The 21886-nt window shown below is 32.3% G+C and overlaps 2 protein-coding genes across 4 annotated transcripts; one reads left to right on the forward strand and one right to left on the reverse strand.

The window, feature by feature from the left end:
- Positions 1–1748: 1748 nt before the first annotated feature.
- LOC139500003 (alkaline phosphatase-like) lies at positions 1749–16552 on the forward strand. 3 transcript variants are annotated; one of them, XR_011658286.1, is made up of 10 exons: positions 1749–1936; positions 3711–3946; positions 5419–5596; positions 7313–7488; positions 7896–7997; positions 8378–8480; positions 9405–9545; positions 10735–10926; positions 12395–13443; positions 14356–16552. XR_011658286.1 is itself a non-coding variant. In XM_071288692.1 (10 exons), exons 1-10 carry the CDS (start codon positions 1876–1878, stop codon positions 15140–15142), a joined length of 1617 nt encoding a protein of 538 aa, XP_071144793.1. In that variant the 5' UTR covers positions 1749–1875; the 3' UTR covers positions 15143–16552. The 3 variants fall into 3 exon arrangements, 2 of the variants coding, with proteins under 2 accessions (XP_071144793.1, XP_071144794.1); XM_071288692.1 differs by having other exon boundaries at positions 12395–12523; positions 14844–16552; XM_071288693.1 differs by lacking the exon at positions 12395–13443 and having other exon boundaries at positions 14844–15246.
- Positions 16553–16756: 204 nt separating this feature from the next.
- On the reverse strand, positions 16757–19713 carry LOC139500004 (heavy metal-binding protein HIP-like). Its single transcript, XM_071288694.1, has 3 exons — positions 19514–19713; positions 18407–18569; positions 16757–17207 (listed from the first exon to the last, which is right to left on the reverse strand). The coding sequence occupies exons 1-3, from the start codon at positions 19667–19669 to the stop codon at positions 16792–16794; spliced, it is 735 nt and encodes a 244-aa protein (XP_071144795.1). The 5' UTR covers positions 19670–19713; the 3' UTR covers positions 16757–16791.
- Positions 19714–21886: the final 2173 nt, after the last annotated feature.

A 21886-nucleotide genomic window follows, 5' to 3' on the forward strand; every position in this document is an offset into this window, starting at 1 on the left:
GAGAGATCGCTGGAAATCGGGAAATATAGTTATAAATGATTGTGACCGCTATATGACGGCGTCTTACTGAGGAAAAAAGGCGATAGAACCAAAGGGATATTAGAACTCATTTTGTCAAAAAACAGACAAATACATTGTCATAGAGTTTCATAAGATAACATTTTTTTGTACCTATTTCGCGCATTGAACATGGAACCGCCTATAGACACATTTTTATTTCATGTCCTCGGCAAAAAAATGCTCTGGAAAATAATTTATTTTATTTTGTTTATGCTTTTGTGCAACGAGGAGATTATTGAGAATATAAATATTGATCATTTTAATTTTCTCTGCAAATAACGACATGAGTAGCCTCCAGTCGTAACAAAAAGATAACAGGTTACTTTTCGCGGCTACCTTCTTTTCCTTACAAAGTGCACGAAATAGATCTCAAACGGCGGAAGGTCACTGATTAGAGACGGATCACATTTTGCCCTAAAAGGGACTTCCGGTTGTCCGACTGATAGACAACAGTACATAATAAACATAAAACTAAAGACTATGCAACACGAACCCTCCATAAACCGAGAATTAACTCGTATGCTTCGGAAGCGTTTGGGTTATCAGATCTGAACTGATTGGTATTCTAATATACAAGACCGGAAAAAAGCATGTCGCTTCCCTTCATACGATGACACTTCGGAAATTAAGTCGTATGATTTCCAAAAAGTTTTTTATTGTCATTTTGGATCGTAAAATAGCAAACCACAGTTTCCGAATTTGTCTAGTTGTTAAATCGAGTCAGCAAAGTTCTATTCAACAAAATTTACCAGATTTACATTTAAACTCATGAATTTGAATAAACTGACAACGTCGTGGTTAAAAAAGAAAGAAATAACAACCGACAACAATCGTACACAAAACACAACAAAGAAATCTAAAGAATGAGCAACACGAACCCCATCAAAAATGGGGGTGATCTCTAGTGCCGTGTTGTATAAGCAGGAAAAGGCGTACTATGACCCCTATTTCAGTTGAAACAAATAGAAACTTACTGCTCAATCTATCACATGTTCCTGTACCAAGTCAAAAGATAGTAATTCATTGGTTGTTGTTGGTTGCCTCTTGAATTAGTTCACGTTGATCTATTGTTGTCGTTGGCAGTTGATTTTCATCTTTAACTGATTCACATTTCGTCATGTCTTGGTCTTTATTAACCTACTGTACATGTATATTATCAAGCTTTTATTTAGATTGTGACCATGGTTAAAACGACGGGTGGCACAGTCATTGTAGACGCGGCAGGATCTGATTTCCCTTCCGGAGCACATTGGGAGTCGGGATGCTTAGTCTTGAGTTTTCTATGTTGTGTTTTGTGAACTATAATTGTTTGTTTTCTTGTCGTCTTCTGCTTTAGCCAAGGCGTTGTAAGTTTTATGCAATTCGCGAGTCTCTAGTATCTCTTTAGCCCCTCTTTACAAGGTCGAACGTTCACATATAGTTGCTTACTTCCTCGTGCTATGACGGTGGTGACACGCTTTTAGATGTTGGAAAAGGGGATAAAAAGTGCATTGGATTTGGGTAGTAAGTAGTTGTAAAAACAGGGATGGGGGTGGGGGGTGGGGGAGATACCAACAAAAGCATGATTTGTGATTAATATGCTTCCGCTGTCACCCCTCTTTTTTTGGTTTTGATTGATAGCTGTCTCAGTTGCTATCAATTTATAGTTTCCTTATTTTTCTTATTTTCATATAAGTGCAGGTTGTCTATAACCATTGAACCATGACTATTTTAAAGTAAAACGTAAACTGTTTACAATAACACATTTTTTTCTTTATACAATCTGTGTTGTCCATCCCGAGTTATCTCTGATAATTTACCTGCACCTGGGGAGCAATGGCGTATAGAACTTTGACATCGTTTCTACTTGTCTGTGTTTCCTATTCATTATGCCAAGGTGAGTGATCTTTCATATATATGTAGGTAAATATGTGTCATTTGTAAAAATAATACACATTTTCATATCACTTTACTAAATTCTAATGACTTGTTGTATTGAGAAAACTATTAAGTTTTTATCATAAGTCTATTCTATGATGTTATAGTTCAAATTATCTGTGCATTGAGGGTTATATTAAAAAAGAATAAGCCATTGACTATGCTATAATTTTTTTTTGATTCTTTTCAAAACACTGTTTTTTCCCCTTATATACATATAGATGAATCATGTTATGAATTCAAAACGTTCGCGAGGGGAAAAACTCTGTCAATATCAAACAGGAGCATTTCTGTTTAAAACTTTAATAAATCGTTGAAGACCTAGATAATCTATGAACAATTTATATGTTAATACTCTTCTGGGGGTATTTTAGTTATTTGCGTCGTTTGGTTACCGGTTTATTCCCAAAACTATGTATAGGAAATGTTATATGTTTTGTCATGGGTAATACCTATATATGCATTTTAAGTAAAGTAAGTATACCAGCTGATTACTATACAACATAATGTTCGAGAACTGTAGTTAACATAACCATTAAATAATATTGAAATTGATGCCCCCCCCCCCCTTTCCACCTTTTCCGCCTTTTTAGTTTTTGAAAGCTATCATTTTGTATTAATCATAATATCAAGGTGTAAATAAAATTCACCCAATACTGCTAACGCGCTTTGTTTGTGTATACATCTTTTCAGTGACATATTTTTAAAACAAAATTTAGTACTATAAACGTTGATTTGTAGTGTTAACTTGGAAAGGACATATATAACATTACTTCATAATGTCTTAACAAATACATTCTTGATCGAAATCTTGTAAGAAAGGTAATACATGTACATAAAATTATCACGTAGTAGTAGGTTGAATAATCTGTCAGTAAATGTGTTCTGAATAAAACCTGGCCAGATTATGTTTATTCCTGATTATCAATTTATAAACAATATATAATAAATGTTATTCAGATACTTTGTAGGGTGTGCGAAAAACGACACGGAAAGTAAATAAATAAATTCTATCGCATAGCTTGCCTCGTCAAAAAGCAATTAAGTGTTCAACTGTAAAAAATGTTTGAGATTGTAGACATGCTTTATATTTATTGACCACGTGATTAGAATGGCGAAGAACAAATTTAAAAGCAAATAAACATGCATGATTAGATAATAGATCATTAATTTATCAAAATATGTTTATAATCATCAAAGCAAAGCTACCCAAGTACCCTTCAATAATGGATGGTCAATTCAATCAAAGATGGGATCATACTGTTACACAATAACTTTGAAACAATACCGCTGTCCAAACCAGTGTCCGAACTATTTACACCAAATTTTAGTTTTCCTTCAAACAGACAGGAAGGTTACCATTATTTGTTTTTGATTAATATTTTGTCAAGGGGGGATGGAATAGGTGTCTCAAATATTTGAACAATATGTATAAACGTCCAAAATAAGCCTTCTTAAAAAATTATCGGACGGTGTAATCAGTTTATATGTAATAGTAGCAAACTGTGCTAAACATCAAATGTTGTATGTGGCAGCAATTGGGACTTTCAAAGAAACTTATTCATATTTAAATTGAACTTCCTATATGTTTCTAGTTCATTCCCATACCAAAATTCTCAACAAAAAAAATAGAATGTAAAAAAAAATGTTTGATAAGCAATCATATTAAATATTACTATAAAAAAAGTAGAATTAGCGTGTTTCAATCAGCAAATGTCTTTTGTTATGTATAGGACAAATAGATCCTCCCGAGACAGACTGGGACAAACTAGCAACTGACAGTTTAAACAAGGCACTCAAACAAACATACAATACTAATTTGGCGAAAAACATTATCTTATTCATCGGAGATGGAATGGGCGTGTCCACCGTTACTGCAGCTAGAATATATAAAGGTCAGAAACAAGGCCATCCTGGGGAAGAGACGATTCTGAAATTTGAAGAATTTCCTCATGTGGCATTGTCAAAGGTAAGAACGTGACCAACCTTGTATTGTTGGTCATGAAGATCAACATTCCTACCATTTATACGAAAGATGAAAATAGTTTTGTTAATTCAATTAGTTTTAGAGAATTTTATCGTAGCGGTAAATAAACAAGTCACTATTCAGTATCAAATTATAACACAGCTTTGAGTTATTATATACAAAAATAAGATGTGGTATGATTGCCAATGAGACAACTCTCAACAAGAGACCAAATGACACAGAATTTAACAACTATAATAGATCACCATACACCTTCAACAATGAGCAAAGCTCATACCGCATAGTCAGCTAAAAACGCCCAACTTCTGGTAATTCTGCATAAAAAGTGGGGAACAATCATTATGTATGCTACACTTAAAGTTCCTAGCTTATTTTGTCAGTTATGGTGTATTATTACTACAATAAACATTTAGCTTCGTATAGGTATTGATATCAAACGGGAACATTTTTGACTGGTGTCACAATGTAAAGGAATTATCAATCTTTATATTCGTAAACATTCTTTTACAAATTAATTCACCATGACCTTAGATGAAAACATTCTCTCTTAAATTGCACTTTTATACGCAATATCATTTCATGTGTAAACAACGTAATGAAAACATTTTTGTTGACCCAATTCTTTTCAATATATATTACCATTAAGATCACCTAACATTATATTCGGTTTAAGTTCAAATTGCCCATGCTTTTTATTTTTATTGTAGTAACTCCTTTACCTCGTGTGCGATTTATTTTTATTTTTAAAATATGCATTACTGATAGAAAAAAAAATGGGATGATTATCAAGATATTTATTGAAATCTTGAGTAAAAAATATTTTGATTATACATACGTTAAAATTTAAAACCACACACAATGTTTTTTTACTTTTTACATATCATTGATAGAATTGCAGCTATTTATCAATTATGGACTTTTACTAGGTCAAAACGTTATACACTAGCTGTTTTGTATAATTTAATTCAGAAGTCAATATATATACATATATATATAGTATCAAACAATGCATTTGTGTACTTTCAATATAAAAAAAAAGATGTGATATGTTTGCCAATGAGATAACTCTCCACAAGAGACCAATATGACACAAAAATTAACAACTATAGGTCACCGTCAAACGAGAAAAATAACGGCCTTATTTATATAAAAAAAATAAACGAAAAACAAATATGTAACACATAAACAAACGACAACCACTGAATAACAAGCTCCTGACTTGGGACAGGCACATACATACATAATGTGGCGGGGTTAAACATGTTCAAACTTTCAAATAAAGTTTTTTTTCTTTCTTGGAAAAATGCAGAAGTTTTTTTTTTGTTATATGGATCTTTTTCTCTTTTTAGTGTGTGTACTTTGTCCTGAATTCCTAAACATGTACTTTTACTGATATATCGTTTTTTAATATTGTTTTCTTCTTCATCAACAAACTTTAATTTTAATTTTATAAGACATACGGAAATGATAGGCAGGTTCCAGACTCTGCACAAACAGCCACGGCGCTGATGAGTGGATATAAAACAAACTTCTACATAGTTGGCTTCAATGACAAGGTCACTGAGGGGAATTGTTCTGCTGAAACTGAAGAGAACAAACTTAAATCTATTCTTCATCACTTTAATGATGCCGGTAAGTTTTTGTTTGAGTCAGTAAATGTTATATCTCTAAACGGTAAACCGCTCTTCTGTTAATTCGGCTGCCTTACTATGAAACATTACCTACTTTTTATACATAATATATATTTAAATTCTCATGAACCAAAATTCTCGGTACACAGATATAATAAACATTGAAAATATAACAAAAAGTTTGAATAATTACGAATGTGTGATCTACAGGGGTTAAAAAATATAAAAATGAGTCATATATACGATATTATATAAATGAAATTTTATAGATATTGGAAGATGTGGTATGAGTGCCAATGAGACAATTCTCCACCCAAGTAACAATTTATAAAAGTAAACCATTAAAGGTCATGTTACAACCTTCAACACAAAGCGGAGCCTTGGCTCACACCGAACAGCAAGCTATAAAGGGCACCAAAAACTACTAGTGTAAAACCATTCAAACGGGAAAACTAACGGTCTAATCTATATAAAAACGAGAAACGAGAAACACTTATGAATCACATAGACAGACGACAACTACTGAACATCAGATTCCGGACAGTTACAAACAATTGCAGCAGTTTTAAACGTTTTAATGGTACCAAACCTTCTCCCTTTTCCGAAACAATAGTATCACAACATAGAAAGACACACTTTAAAATATCAGTTAGAAGCCTTAATTCAATAAAAAAATGCTTATTTTCATTTTTGTTTTTAATTTATTGTCTTTTATATATTTTGTTGTGTTGTGTCATTACACCACTATCCCTGTCATTTTAAAGCTGACTGTGCGGTATTGATTTTGAACATTGTTGAAGGCCGTCCGGTGACTTAAGTTTTAAACCTCTATGTCATTTAGTATCTGGTGGAGAGGTGTCTCATTGGTAATCATACCTCTACCTCTACTTCTAATTCTAATAGTTTAAGGTACATGCTATCAAACAATCTTACCTCTTATAGACCAATAAATTTGCACAAATTGTTTGGCATACCAGTGTTAATGTTTCTAGAATTCCTTTAAGTTAGATTCTAAAATTTCGATATGTTACTTCGAGTTGATTCACTTGATGAAACATTTTATGACTAAAAACAGATGATGGTGACAAATTTCTCATAAAAAATGTACTCACCTCGTTACCACAAATTAAAAAAAAAGATAAAGAAATAACAGATTGAAGATACATTTAATCATCATTTTATCAAAATTTATACTTGTCTGAATTTTTGAAAATACTCAGTGGCAGAGAGACGCAAAATATTTGTCCTTTACACATAATTTACACCTAGTAACATAAATCTGTACATTTCTCAATGTTATCGATGCTTGTCTCAAGTGATGATTATCGACTTTGCCAAACCAAGACTTAAAGATTGATATTTGCTGCTTTTACGCTAGGCTCACTGTATTGTGATGTATGAGCAAAACCTGGTCGGCCCAGAATCACAGTAATATGTCCGGGTAGGAAGACAATTCATCTAGCGGACTATTTATTACCTTGTGAACTAGCTCGTTAAAAATTCGGCTTTAAAGTGTCAATCTAGTGCAAAGCAAGTTTCATATTAACTACCAAACTAGTATTAGATAAAACAGGGCAAAATTGCATCTTTTTTATTTTACATTGAAATAATTGTAATGTTAAATATGAAAGTCCCATCATTTTTCAATTCATTTCTTATAATCCAGACTTAGTTATATGCTTGTCATTGAATAACTATTGGTTGTATTGTGTTCTAGGTAGATCAACAGGTGTGGTAACGACTGCACGACTGACCCACGCTACCCCTGCCTCGTCCTATGCCAACAGTGCTAACAGAGACTGGGAATACGATGCTATACTCAGAGAAACAAATGTTGCAGGAGACTGTAAAGATATTGCTTACCAACTTGTTTATGACAATTCGTATATACAGGTACACTACCTTCATCATGGATTTCCTCTATTACATTATTTGGGAAATTTTTCTCGTCCTGATAATACATGAAATATTTGCCAATGATTGTTAAGCTAACAACATACAATAAATGTTATCATGGTTGAAATATGTAATTTCATGAATATTCATAACATCATTTATTTTTATTTTAAAAGAATGCAAAACAAATTGATGTTATGAAGCAAAAGCGAGAAAAAAAAGTGTTAATATTTTTTCTTGTTCAGCACTATTTTTAAACAGTACGTTTGGTTGTGTGTATTTTTTGCGTGTTTATTTATTCATTTAGTAAAGATCTTGACACCAAATAGCTGCAGTTTGATATATATTTTTTGAAAAGTGATATCTATCCCATTTATTTATCAAATTGCGATGCATCGTTTAAGGTTGCCATGGGCGGCGGAAGAACGAGGTTTTTACCTAATACCACTACTGATACAGAGGACGGCAGCAAGGGTAAAAGAACTGATGGCTTGAATCTGGTATCTGTAAGTAATGCTCTTTTTTCATAATTTTCCTTTCAAAAAGTATATTTTCTTCCTCAACTGAATGATTATTTTTGCCGAGTCACTATGAAAATATATTGATAGACTTAGACCAAATAACTTTAAATTTTTGAAAAAACTAAGGATTTTCTTATTCCAGGCATAGATTACCTTAGCCGTATTTTGCACAACTTTTTGGAATTTTGGATCCTCAATGCTCTTCAACTTTGTACTTGTTTGGCTTTATAAATATTTTGATATGAGCGTCACTGATGAGTCTAATGTAGACGAAACGCGCGTCTGGTGTACAAAATTATAATCCTGGTACCTTTGATAACTTTTTACTTATACAATTGAGCAAGAAAGGCTTTTTGAATTTTCAGGAATGGCAAAAGAAACAAAATGAAAAGGGAAGGCGTAATCAATATGTAACTAATAAACTGGAATTTGAAAGGATAGATCCAGCTACCACAGACTCTGTACTAGGTATGTATAAATTATTATGCATACTGAAACCTTTTTTTATTTTACATATAAGAAAAAATAGATGGGGTAAAATAACCATTCTAATGCAACAACGTTTGTAACGTTCATTTTGATTGGATAACGTCACTTTCAGTTTCTTACACGGCATCAATTGACAATTGATGCTATGGGACGTACGCGCAAGCGCAGACGGCATATGACAGATTTTAAATACATGTTTTAACGTTGTTTTCTGTCAGTTTCATTAGAATGGAGATAACAATATTGTATTTTAAGCTCCGACGGCATCAATTGGGGATTTGATGGTCGCAAATACCCGTTTACTGTCTCCGCTAACGCGTCGCCAGTAAACTTAATGTGCGACCATCAAATGCCCAATTGATGCCGTCGGAGCTTAAAATACAATACAGTTATCTCCTAAATGAGACAACTCTCCACCAGAAATCAAAGTACAAGGATGTAAACAACAATAAAGCCATTCAACAATGAGCAAAATGTATACTGTATAGTAATCTGTAAAAGATCCCGTCATGTTAAAATGTGAAACAACTCAAAAAGGAAAAATAATGGCCTGGTTTACACAAGAAAGGAGAAACGAAAATAGCTCAATCTTTTGTGATAGAAATGGGAAAAAAAAACAAATAAAAAACATATAATTGCAATTACCAAATATGAAAAAAGAAGTCTTTACAAATGAGATGAAATGAAATTTGAGAGACAAAAAATATAAAGATTACACAAGCATGCATTTGAATTTCCAAAAAATATTTATTATAGCCACGTGTTTGGTTTTTTTGTGTGTGTGGGGTTTTTTTTTTTGTTTGTTTGGGTTTTTTTTTGTTTTTTGGGGGGGGGGGGGGGGGGTATATATACGTTTATGTATGTGTGAAATAAAATGAATCATATTACTATTTATATAACAAGGCCTATTTGAATCATCACATATGCAGTATGAAGTGGATAGAAATAAAGCAAACGACGGAGAGCCTAGCTTAGAGGAAATGACTGAAAAAGCAATTAAAATCCTTAAAAAGAACACGAAAGGATTTTTCTTATTGGTTGAAGGTAAGACAGTTTCGTAATTAATGTATAGCATAGGATCAGATTCCCCTATAATTGTTATACGTCATCTAATGAGATGCAGATTTTATAGATTTACTTATCTCTGAAAACCCGGATGTTGAGGACAAACACTCAGCATGATTGTATTACTTTAACTTATAACATGTACAGCAGTAATGCATATCAATTTGTAAAATTGGAAAGTAAACATTTACATTGTGTTTAACTATATTAATATATAATAATAAATAAATTAACGAAAAATCTAATAAAATGTACAGTTAAATAGACTTTTTAGTGTTTTATGTTAAGCGTACTTATATTATCAATCTTAGCAAATTTTTGCTTATTCTAATTTTCTCCTATAGCATGTTTAGAGAACAGATTTTACTCTATTTTTTGTTGTTTTATTTACACCTGCTGGAAATGTAAACAATTATACAGTCCATACTATAATGAATAAGTTTCACAATAATCCTAATAAAAAGGATTCTCTGATCAATAATCACTGGCAGATTCAATTTTGAAGTAAATTATCTGACTCAATAGAATATACTTTTTGTATTCTATTTTTGTGTAGATTTTGGCATGGAAAGACAAATTTAACTAAAAATGAATTAATTTTAATCTGAAACACAATATAAGAATTAATATTCCAAATATATGATTTTGGTCTTGGTTAAAAGTGTCTTTGAAATATATATATATATGTATTTGGTTGAATATTTCTGTAACTTAAAAACGAAGTGATTAAAATGTAAGGATGTTTATATTTCAAATTCGGAAAACATTCATTTGAATCAGGTATAAACGAAAACGCAGTTAAAAAAGGTAGCAATTATTTTATTTAAAATTCGTATCATAGGAACGAACTGTGTAAATGTTTTGATATATTTTACTTGTATTTTAGTGATTGCAGTATGAAGCTACAATACTTGCATTGTTGAAGAACTATCCTGCAATAATATATTCTACAAAGTAAATTAAATTGACATTTTTTTGTAAGTAAGAAGGGTTTAAGGTCTCGGAAGAGAGACCCACGTGCTCCAATTCTGGAATTGTGTCAAATTTGATTTCTCCCAGTTTGAGATTTTCTGCTGTTTTTTTGTGTTGGTGTTGGATTTTTTTCTCCAAAAAATGTTAAAAGGAAAAACCTGGAAAATTTAAAGATGATTATACGTATATATTTTAGGTGGTCGTATTGACCATGGTCATCATGACAATACTGCAAAGAGAGCATTAGAAGAAGTATTAACATTCGAGAACGCAGTGAGGAAAGCCATTAAACTGACCAATCAGGAAGAGACATTAATAATAGTAACTGCTGACCATTCACACGTATTCAGTATAGGTGGATATCCGTACAGAGGAAATGATATTTTAGGTAATGTTCCTGGAAAAGTCTTCGGACGATTTCCCCTGTGATTGTTTCGCTCAAAAGAACAAAGCCTGACGCATTATTGTAATCTACTGGATTGAAATATTGAAGTGACTTTTATAAATACAGTAAAATTGCATGTATACCCAAAATAACAAAATGTGTTTCGAAGCTGAATATAATTGTTCTAAACAGTTTCAAATTTTACAAGCTCTGAATGACGGCTTTCAATGCTACGGACTTTTTATGACCCGCAATGAAGTTGTGGATGCCATATACTTTTACCCTTGTCCGTCATTCCGTCATTCTGTCATTCCGTCATTCCACAACAAACCATTATACGGAGTTTCTTTTCTAAACGCCTTCAGATATTGGGCTGATATTTGGTATGTGAGTTAACCATGAAGTGTTACAGATCAAGTTTAAATTTTGTTCCGCTCCCCTAATTTTTGTCGAAATTACGCGCTTTGGACTTTGATAAATTGTTGAAAATCACAGTTAAACGGACTTTTTTTAAAACGCTTTCAGATATTGGGCTGATTTTTGGTATGTGAGTTAACCATAATGAGTTACAGATCAAGTTTAAATTTCGTTCCGCTCCCCTAATTTTTGTCGAAATTACGCGCTTTGGACTTTGATAAATTGTTGAAAATCACAGTTAAACAGACTTTTTTTTAAACGCTTTCAGATATTGGGCTGATTTTTGGTATGTGAGTTAACCATAATGAGTTACAGATCAAGTTTAAGTTTCGTTCTGCTCTGCTAATTTTTGCCGAAATTACGCGCTTTGGACTTTTATAAATTGTTGAAAATCACAGTTATACAGACTTTTTTCTAAACGCTTTCAGATATTTGGCTGATTTTTGGTATGTGAGTTTACCATGATGAGTTACAGATCAAGTTTAAGTTTAATTCCGCTCCGCTGATTTTTGCCAAAACTAAGGGTTGACGGCTTTGAAAATTGTTGAAAATCACAGTTATACACTCAGACTTTTTTCTATACACCTTCAGATTTTGAGCTGCATGATTTTTTATATGTGAGACTACCATCATGTTTGTGTCCACATGTGTTATTGAAATTGCAGATTTTGAAACTTTTTGAGACGTGGCCATTCGTGTCGTTTTGACACCTCTAGTTTTATTTATATTTGAAATTCTAAAAAAAATCATATATAGTTTGTCAATATTCAACTTAATTTCAAAACTAATTAATGTTCGGAAGTAACTACATTGTATATTATTACAAGTTTATAAATATATCCAAGTTTTATATTGATACACTAAAGTTAAAGTTTAAGAAACATGAAATGGACATTTGATTTTAATCAATTATTTTGTACTAAACTAAAAGTAAATACATGAAATTTGTGTTGTTTGAACTCAAAGAACATAACATATGAAGTGACACTGTATTTAACAAAAAATTATCATTTTTAAAATTGTTTTCAAAAGACTGTAATTTTATGCATTACAGGTCTTGCCAATCCATTATTGTATGAGCCCTCGTTAGATAAGTTACCGTATACAACAATATCTTATGGAAATGGACCGGGTATGAATTATACTATTGTAGGCAGAGAGAATATCACAGGAGTTGATACAAGTAAGTATGATATGATTGTGTGAATGTCGTTTATGTTTGTTTTCTTTTTACGTCCCATTTATGGGCATTATGTTTTCTGGTCTGTGCGTCCGTCCGTCACTCCGTCTGTCCCGCTTCAGGTTAAAGTTTTTGGTCGAGGTATTTTTTTGATGAATTTGAAGTCCAATCAATTTGAAACTTAGTACACATGTTTCCTATGAGTATTATGATCTTTTTAATTTTAACGCCATATTAAAATTTTACCCCATTTCTCGGTCCACTGAACATACTAGAAAATGATAGTGCGGATGGGGCATCCGTGTACTTGGGACACATTCTTGTTGTTAATAATTTTAATTATGTAATGACATTTAACCGGTGTTCAAGTGTTTCAAAGTTTCTTTGGTTCTCCCAATCATGTTTTTACTTCTGATGAGAACACACAAAAAACACCCAAAAAGCTTCAGATCAAACCAAAATATTTGTTTAATAAAAATGCACTGGGAGAATACATGTTCCGTCCATCTATGAGACAATATGGTATTAACATATTGAAACAATCGAACAAGACACTAAAAAAAGTAAGATAAATTACCAATAGCAATCAAATCATCAGTATTAACAAAGCAGATAATAACATTACAAAAAAAAACACATTTAAGACAAACCTCAGTCGACAAAATATTTAGCAGAAAATGAAAGAATCTGCAACACGAATCCTATCAAGAACCGTAGTTGAGAGCCGGTGCTTTAAAAGAGTCAGTATCTCCTGATCCACTTGTGATAACTTGTGGCGCACACCTGTATAACCTCTGCATAACAAAAATACCTAACTCCAAGGAAAATTAAAAACGCAAAGTCATTTGTCAAATAGCAAAATCAAAAGCTCGATCAAATCAAACCGAATGGAAAACAACTGTCATATTTCTGACTTGGTACAGGTATTTACTTATGTAGAAAAATGGTATATTTGATATGCGGATTTTATTCTTTTGTTTGCACTTCAGCCAATTGTTTTCTAGAATTTCATGCAGTTTGAGTATCAAAAAAAGAAAACAAAATGTCACGATGCCTTTCAGTTACTCAATTTATTTCTCTTCTGAAAGTAATTCTTAGGTTGAAAAGGTTTTCTGGAATGCTTTTCGAGTACATTGATATTAATTTTCAGATGAATAAAATAATTAGCCTGGGATTGAATGATGATAATTCGTAGTAGATAACCATTAAAATGTTGGTTTTTTTGGTCGAGGTATTTTTTTGATGAATTTGAAGTCCAATCAATTTGAAACTTAGTACACATGTTTCCTATGAGTATTATGATCTTTTTAATTTTAACGCCAAATTAAAATTTTACCCCATTTCTCGGTCCACTGAACATTCTAGAAAATGATAGTGCGGATGGGGCATCCGTGTACTTGGGACACATTCTTGTTGTTTATAATTTTAATTATGTAATGACATTTAACCGGTGTTCAAGTGTTTCAAAGTTTCTTTGGTTCTCCCAATCATGGTTTTACTTCTGATGAGAACACACAAAAAACACCCAAAAAGCTTCAGATCAAACCAAAATATTTGTTTAATAAAAATGCACTGGGAGAATACATGTTCCGTCCATCTATGAGACAATATGGTATTAACATATTGAAACAATCGAACAAGACACTAAAAAAAGTAAGATAAATTACCAATAGCAATCAAATCATCAGTATTAACAAAGCAGATAATAACATTACAAAAAAAAACACATTTAAGACAAACCTCAGTCGACAAAATATTTAGCAGAAAATGAAAGAATCTGCAACACGAATCCTATCAAGAACTGTAGTTGAGAGCCGGTGCTTTAAAAGAGTCAGTATCTCCTGATCCACTTGTGATAACTTGTGGCGCACACCTGTATAACCTCTGCATAACAAAAATACCTAACTCCAAGGAAAATTAAAAACGCAAAGTCATTTGTCAAATAGCAAAATCAAAAGCTCGATCAAATCAAACCGAATGGAAAACAACTGTCATATTTCTGACTTGGTACAGGTATTTACTTATGTAGAAAAATGGTATATTTGATATGCGGATTTTATTCTTTTGTTTGCACTTCAGCCAATTGTTTTCTAGAATTTCATGCAGTTTGAGTATCAAAAAAAGAAAACAAAATGTCACGATGCCTTTCAGTTACTCAATTTATTTCTCTTCTGAAAGTAATTCTTAGGTTGAAAAGGTTTTCTGGAATGCTTTTCGAGTACATTGATATTAATTTTCAGATGAATAAAATAATTAGCCTGGGATTGAATGATGATAATTCGTAGTAGATAACCATTAAAATGTTGGTTTTTTTTGTTTACAGCTTCTGATAATTATGTGCAACAGAGTGCTGTTCCCGTCGCATCCGAGTCACATGGCGGAGAGGATGTACCTATATTTGCCATGGGACCGATGTCACACCTCATTCATGGTGTTCAAGAACAACATTATGTTGGTCACGTGATGCAATTTGCTGCATGCGTGGGGAAGTATTCTAATAATTGCGACCGCAAAGTAACAAATCCACATTCGGCTTCTAGTGCAAATGAGATACAATTTTCCTTTTTAAGAATGATAATATATGGAATTTTAGGAGTAATACATTCAATGTGTCTATTTTAATATTGTACTGTTGTATTAGTTTTTTTTCTATTCTGATGTGTCATTATCCTGCAGATCATATTGCTATCATGTGTAAATGTTTAGTTAATACAAATAGAAATATTTTTTTGTTTACATAGTTATATAAGAAGTTGTTAAAAAAGAAAAATCACAAAAATACTGAACTCCGAGGAAAATTCAAAACCGAAAGACCTTAATCAAAAGGCAAAATCAAAAGCTTAAACACATTAAACAAATTGATAACAACTTTCATGTTCCTTATTTCGTACAGGCATCTTCTTATGTAGAAAATGGTGGATTGAACCTGGGTTTAAAGCTAGCTAAACATCTCACTTGTATGACAGTCTTATCAAATTCAAAGAGACTTCTTGGAAGTTTTAAATGTTTAGAACATCTTTACACGCTTCAGTTTTACATTCTGATCATATTACCTTTTAAACAATACCAGGAATACAATCACCTTGTGGTTTCATTGGAAGTCCATATTACGCGAATTTAAGCTCGCCTTGAGTTTTTTTTTCGCATTGTATGGTTCAAAATCAATTTTGAAGCACTAAATGCGCATTTCAATGATTAAAGTCTCACAGGAAGATACATGCAGATAGAATCTAAGTGAGTGTTCATAAACAACTCTTTAGAAGGATCCGTAGACTACGTTTTGTATCACCCCTTTCTATTGTTACGTGTATCCATTAAACTGTTGCTGTAATTCCTTTCCCGATCTAACCCTCTTTAGATTCTACCTACGAATGCATTGTTACAAACTTCTTTTTCTGTTTATGCATGAAATATTTTCTACTGTCTCAGCTAATAATATGATAGTTTGTCGGAAAGCTGTGGTACAAGGTTAGATTATCTTTCAAAAGCATAAGGAAACAGCAGTGCTCGTATTTTAGAAATAAGCTACAGTAGCCGTATGGTAACCTCTTAGTTCTTACATCTATGTAGATTTGGTCTCGGGTGAATAATAGTCTTGTTGAAAATCATAACGTTTTCTATAGTCATACTTGTTTCATTTACACTCCCTTCAACAAATTAAATTGGTTTACAAGCAATTAAAAATCAAACAAGTTCTTTAAAGACAACATATGCCCCCTTCCACAAAAGCCGAATAAGTAATGTAAATATCATATTGACGTTTTGATTTGATCAAATGTTTTGCAGGACTTTTTACCGATTGCACCTGAATGACGACGTGTAATGGATACTCTTTTGATACCATGGATTTGACATTTCATGATGAAAAACTGACCAGATCATATTTGAGTTCATCTCAATTGACACCTTACTATGTTCAAAAGCTTTCTTTCACAGTGAGATTGTTTGATATTAAGTGTAGTTGACCACTCTATACAACATAGTTTGTCTATATGTTCATGATATACATGCAATTAAATGTTTTAATATAAATACTGCTTTCATTTTTACATGAGAAGTTGTAGAATAAAGGCAACAGTAGTATACCGCTAGCCAACTTAGAGACCTATATAATAGTATAAATGCCAACGTTTCGCAAGAAATTCGGAAATGACTTAACTTTTGTTTGTATGTTACAAAACAGCAGAAACGACAAGAATAAGTTGCGCTGTGTTTTATGAACTAGCAATCAATTAAACTGGACACACATGTTATTCAGTTTACTTATCTCTTTAATTGGCAACAATAAGATGTCCTGTGAAAATAGATACTGGCAAACCATCAACCGATCCAATAATGACTTGGTTAATCTGTCCATCAGGGTCAACATTCCATACTTCATCTCCAATATCCAGGTGTAGTGCTAAGGTTAAGGTGGCTCTGCCATACTGGCCATCATGAAAATGATCGGCGTAGAGAAGACCAATTATATTCCCATTGTGACGAATGTTGGCGTGTGTATTGACAACATTCCCGCCAATTGTCAGTGTAAACTGGTACACCCCTGCCACTGGTGCTCGGAATATGCCTGTTTTAGTACTGTATCCATTTCCTACATTGACGGACGTTTTATCAAAAATGATCACTTGACCATTTGGTACGTTAACCAAGTTGTGTGATAGCAATGCAGAAAACACTACTGCTTTTCCTGAAACGATAGATAGTGGTTTGGTTATTTGCAACACTACAGCTGTTAAAATATTCACCTGTTTTATCAAATAAAAGACTTATCATGGGAAGCTTCTCTGATTAACCTACACGATGTGTGTGATTTAGACCTAATTAAGTCTAATATAAGTTATATGTTATGTATTTGTTTCCCAATTTTCAGTATATTTGTTGCTTTTATTTACAATGATGTAAAATGTCCATCAATGACAATACGACATACGCTAGCTTTTAACTTGTAGCTTATTCTGTATGCTTGATTGATTAGTGTTTAACGCCAATCAGTACTACTGCATAATTTGAGGAGGTCCGTTTTTAATTGATAGTGTGCCAGAACTTCGGCAAGAAAGTTTAAAAAAAATCCAGTCAATTAAATCGAGCCCATCTGCTACGTTCGGATTTAGTGCTGTAACACCACTGCAATATGTTTCAAAGGGTGGAGTGTGCACAATAAGTGTTGTGAGCCAGTCCGAGCTCAGTACCCTGTAATTCAGTGGTTGTTGCAGTTATTGTTTTATACTGTTTTTCGTTTATCGTTTTTTAATGAATCAGGTTTTTGTAAGTTTTTCGTTTTTGTTTGCATTTTTTGTTTGAATAGTTTCAAATTATGTCATGTTGGAGCCTTTTGTTGCTGACTGTATGGTATGGGTTTTTCATATTGTTGATTGACGTACACCTTTCACCTAGTCATTAGGACTCTTGTGGATAGTTAGTTGTATCATCAACAATCCGGCACATTTCAATGTTTTATGTATTATAACTTCTTTGGTGTACTTTTTTATGTTATTTAACATCTTTTTTGAACCACACATTTCGTATGAAAATGAAGAGAAACCGTTTTCCTCTACATACTATGATTTTAATTTTAGTTCATTTATATGTTTTGGAGTAAAGTTTGGTGTCCATTTTAACTGAACTAGTACACTTTTTTTGTTTAGAGGTCAGCTAAAGCCCGTCTCCGGTTACAGGATTTTCTTGCTGTGTTTAAGATCCAAATAGTGGTTTACGGCTGTGTGATGCTCTTTGGTAGGGTTGTTGTCTCTTTGACACGTTCCCCATTTCCATTCTCAATTCTATTTTATCTCAAAATTGTTTTGCTCTCTCTTCAATTTTTGTGTTTAAAGGTTATAAATCAAATATTGAATTAAAATACTTCTAATTAATCATAACCTTCCTTACCTACATTGGATCCCGTATTAGATAAATTAAACTGCATGACATTGTTGTTTGCCTTCAATTCCGATATCTCCTTGTTCTTTTGTAGAAGGTCTTTCTGTATAGTATAAACACTGTTTTGTAGAGATGTAATTTGTTTTTCTAGTTCCATTCTTAAATTCGATTCCTATCATAAAAGAAAATAACATTTGTATTTCACGATATTTAAAGTTTTTATTGCATATTGAATGAAAAATATGACATACATATAGAATAATAGGTAGTTTCGTTTATGATACTGACTATATCATGTGGAATATCTAGACGAGCCCGTTAGGGCGAGTTAAGATATTCCACATGATATAGTCAGTATCAAAACGAAACTACCTATTATTCTGTTTATCGGTAATTATGACGTCACACAATGTATTGCCTAATATTTTCAGTGATACAGCCAGTACGTTGATACTCGAAAATATTAGGCAGTAAGATCAAAGGGAAAATATACGAATTACCGATAAACGGTTGTTCTCTGGATTTCTAAAAGACATATTATGTTTTTAATGCAGGTTATATTTTAACATGGCTCATAACTTTTTAAAATGTGTTTTCTGCATTTATTTTAATCATTCATCATCAATTTCTTATCCGGGCGAAACGTTTAAGATTTTTCCTCGACATCGTGCTGATTATATAATTTGATGTAAAATCACTACTAATTAACTGTGTATTATTAAAATAAACCACGCCAGCTAACCCCATGTCCAATATACCTGGTCTCTACGCAGTCGCTGTTAACCAATGATGTTCCTAGAAATGTATAGCATATAAGATAAGTAGGTATATGATGACTTTATCGTTTGACCGTACACAATATTGTAATAAAATGTAGAGACACGGCAGATTTACGCAGTACTCATTTAATAGTATATATTGTTGATGTCTTCGGTTTACAACAGACCGCTAAGCTAATGTTTTATGGAGATTTCCAGCTCAAAATGGTTGTCCCCTCATCAGAAATTAAGTCATCGTTGTAGACGACTGCATAGCTGTTTTTGTCATAAGTGGCTAAATCTTTATCTTACCCATGTAAAATATGCAAAAGAGATAGCAAACAAATCATAATGTTACCTGCATGAGTAATTGATGTAGTAGTGACGTCTCGCTTGATCCGGCAAGTGTTGGAACAACCGGCTTATCGGTTTGCGGAAGACCTTGATCAAGCAACCCACGACAGGGTTTTGTTAACATCAGAAGACTAATTAACGTAAAAAGAAATTTAAACATGATATAATTCGCAGAATGTTTTAAAATAAAATGTCCTAAATACTGACTTTCCCTTATCTACAAGTGTTGTAATTCAGTAAACTTAACAAGTTTAATCTTGTAATGAATATACATGTATATGTTCAAAGGAGTATAGAAAGTAATGTATCTAGAATCTAAAAGATGGCTCATAATATATCTATAAACAAGAGTGTATTTCATCAAGAATATACCTGTTAAAAGGTTGATACATTATTTTGATCGTGATGTTTTAATTTACGAATGGTCTAGCACCGTACTATCTATTTAATTTCATTGCTTGTACTTATCTTTATAATTATTCGGTCAGGTCGGCAACATCAAGATTTCTTCATGTAACAAGACCTTATTCTGATTATTTTACATAAAAGAATACTTAAATATGCTGGTCTTATTAGTGTAACAGCACTAATTCGGGCCAGGCCAGAAAGCGCACACCAGAAAGTAGTTCATATTTAACACAAAATAGGTCCTACGCATTGGTGGAACTTTCTAGATATGTAGAATATTTAGGTAATTTAGATATCAAATGAAAGCAAAATGACTGGTGATTATTGTGGAACACTTTTTGAATTATAGAAAAATTGCATGAAATTTTTAAAAGAGGGTACATTTTGCAAGTTTGTAAAATATAAAGTACCGGTTTTGGTACATCCGATGTTCCGGAGCCAGTTCTTTCTTATATGCCATTAAATGCATGATGATTTTTTCAGCACAAGACACTATGTAGTGTTGCTTTGACATGCAATGATTGTCACTTGATTTGAACTTAAAACAAAAGAGCTGTGTCTGATTGAAATTGAGGCATTTAACATACTAAGCAATTGAGCGATGAATTAGTGGTGTACGTCCTATTGAGTTGAATAGTTTGCCAAATAATATGAAAGGGACACTAGCTACAAGAAATATAAAAAATCTAATATATTTTGTTTTGCTCAATCATTAATGAAATGCAAACAGTGAAATAATAAATCGATTTTAGCAGCCAGTTTGGTTCATTTCTGTCAAAAAAAGCTGAAAAAAAACATTTATTATGAATTATTCACTTGCAAGTGAATAATTCGACCTCATTGAATCCGAAAGCATGTGAACTTCAATTTAACCCCTTAGCTTGAGATTGATAACACGTGAATTGTATGTGTAAAGTTATTTAATGAAAAATAATGTCAACATTGAAAGTGAAACAATTGTAGACTTTGTTTTTGCTACATAAATTTTATGTCTATCTTTTATGATATGCAAGATGTTTGGCAACAATTACAGTTGTTATCCATCCGTTTGATGTGTTTGGGATTTAGATTTTGCAGTTTGATAATGAACTTTCCGTTATGAATTTTCCTCGGAGTTCGGTATTTTTGTGATTTTACTTTTTACATGAATTTAAATTGAATGTCCTTCAATGGTAATCACCCCTACGTCAATCCGTCTTACAGTTTTGCTGTTATTAGATAAAAATTGTTTGCTAAGCATGCGACATTTTATAGCAAACTTTAAGACTTGTTGGCTCAGTGTACCAATCGTGTGTTAGTATGTATATAACATTAACATTATAGTCGTCAAAGTAATTTTGGTCCTGCTTATCAATTTTTCTTATGTAAATATATAAATATACTGCAGTGACTTGAAAAAAAAATCATAAAGAGAGGGTTCACATCAATCGTTATAAAACCAATAAACTAGCATACTATTCCCAGATACTGTTGTAACAAGATTAAAAAAAACTAAATGAGATAGTTCACATTGATCTGAATAAAAACCAGTTTGAAAAACATTAAATGAGAAACTAACAGCTTAATTATTTGTAATTACTAGTTGAGTTCATAGAAAGGTAACAAAGTTTCTAAACTTCAAAGAAAATCACAGAAGAAAACATGTAAGGCTATCAACACTTGGCATCATTCTAAAATAGACTGTAAAGAAGCTGCTGCTTAATTTGATGAAAAGCTAAAACTTCTTATGAAAATACGGACTGTCATACAGAGTAGTTATCAAAGGTACCAGGATTATAATTTATAATTTCGTCTACATAAGACTCATCAGTGACGCTCATTTCAAAATATTTATTAAGCCAAACAAGTAAAAAATTGAAGAGCATTGAGGATCCAAAATTTCAAAAAGTTGTGCAAAATATAGCTAAGGAAATCTATGCCTGGGATAAAAAAAAATCCTTAGTTTTTCGAAAAATTCAAAGTTTTGTAA

The sequence above is a fragment of the Mytilus edulis genome, chromosome 13, assembly GCF_963676685.1.
Source record: "Mytilus edulis chromosome 13, xbMytEdul2.2, whole genome shotgun sequence".
Taxonomy (NCBI): Eukaryota; Metazoa; Mollusca; class Bivalvia; order Mytilida; family Mytilidae; genus Mytilus; species Mytilus edulis.

What these genes read in the sequence shown, in the direction of transcription:
- LOC139500003 (XM_071288692.1), top strand. Translation starts at nt 1,876, where the DNA reads ATGGCGTATAGAACTTTGACATCGTTTCTACTTGTCTGTGTTTCCTAT. An exon ending in TACCACAGACTCTGTACTAG is followed by an intron (nt 8,481 to 9,404) that starts GTATGTATAAAT and finishes TTATATAACAAG; the next exon opens with GCCTATTTGAATCATCACAT. An exon ending in TATCACAGGAGTTGATACAA is followed by an intron (nt 12,524 to 14,843) that starts GTAAGTATGATA and finishes TTTTGTTTACAG; the next exon opens with CTTCTGATAATTATGTGCAA.
- LOC139500004 (XM_071288694.1), bottom strand. Translation starts at nt 19,669, where the DNA reads ATGTTTAAATTTCTTTTTACGTTAATTAGTCTTCTGATGTTAACAAAA. An exon ending in TACATCAATTACTCATGCAG is followed by an intron (nt 18,570 to 19,513) that starts GTAACATTATGA and finishes CTTTTATGATAG; the next exon opens with GAATCGAATTTAAGAATGGA. An exon ending in TAATACGGGATCCAATGTAG is followed by an intron (nt 17,208 to 18,406) that starts GTAAGGAAGGTT and finishes CTATCGTTTCAG; the next exon opens with GAAAAGCAGTAGTGTTTTCT.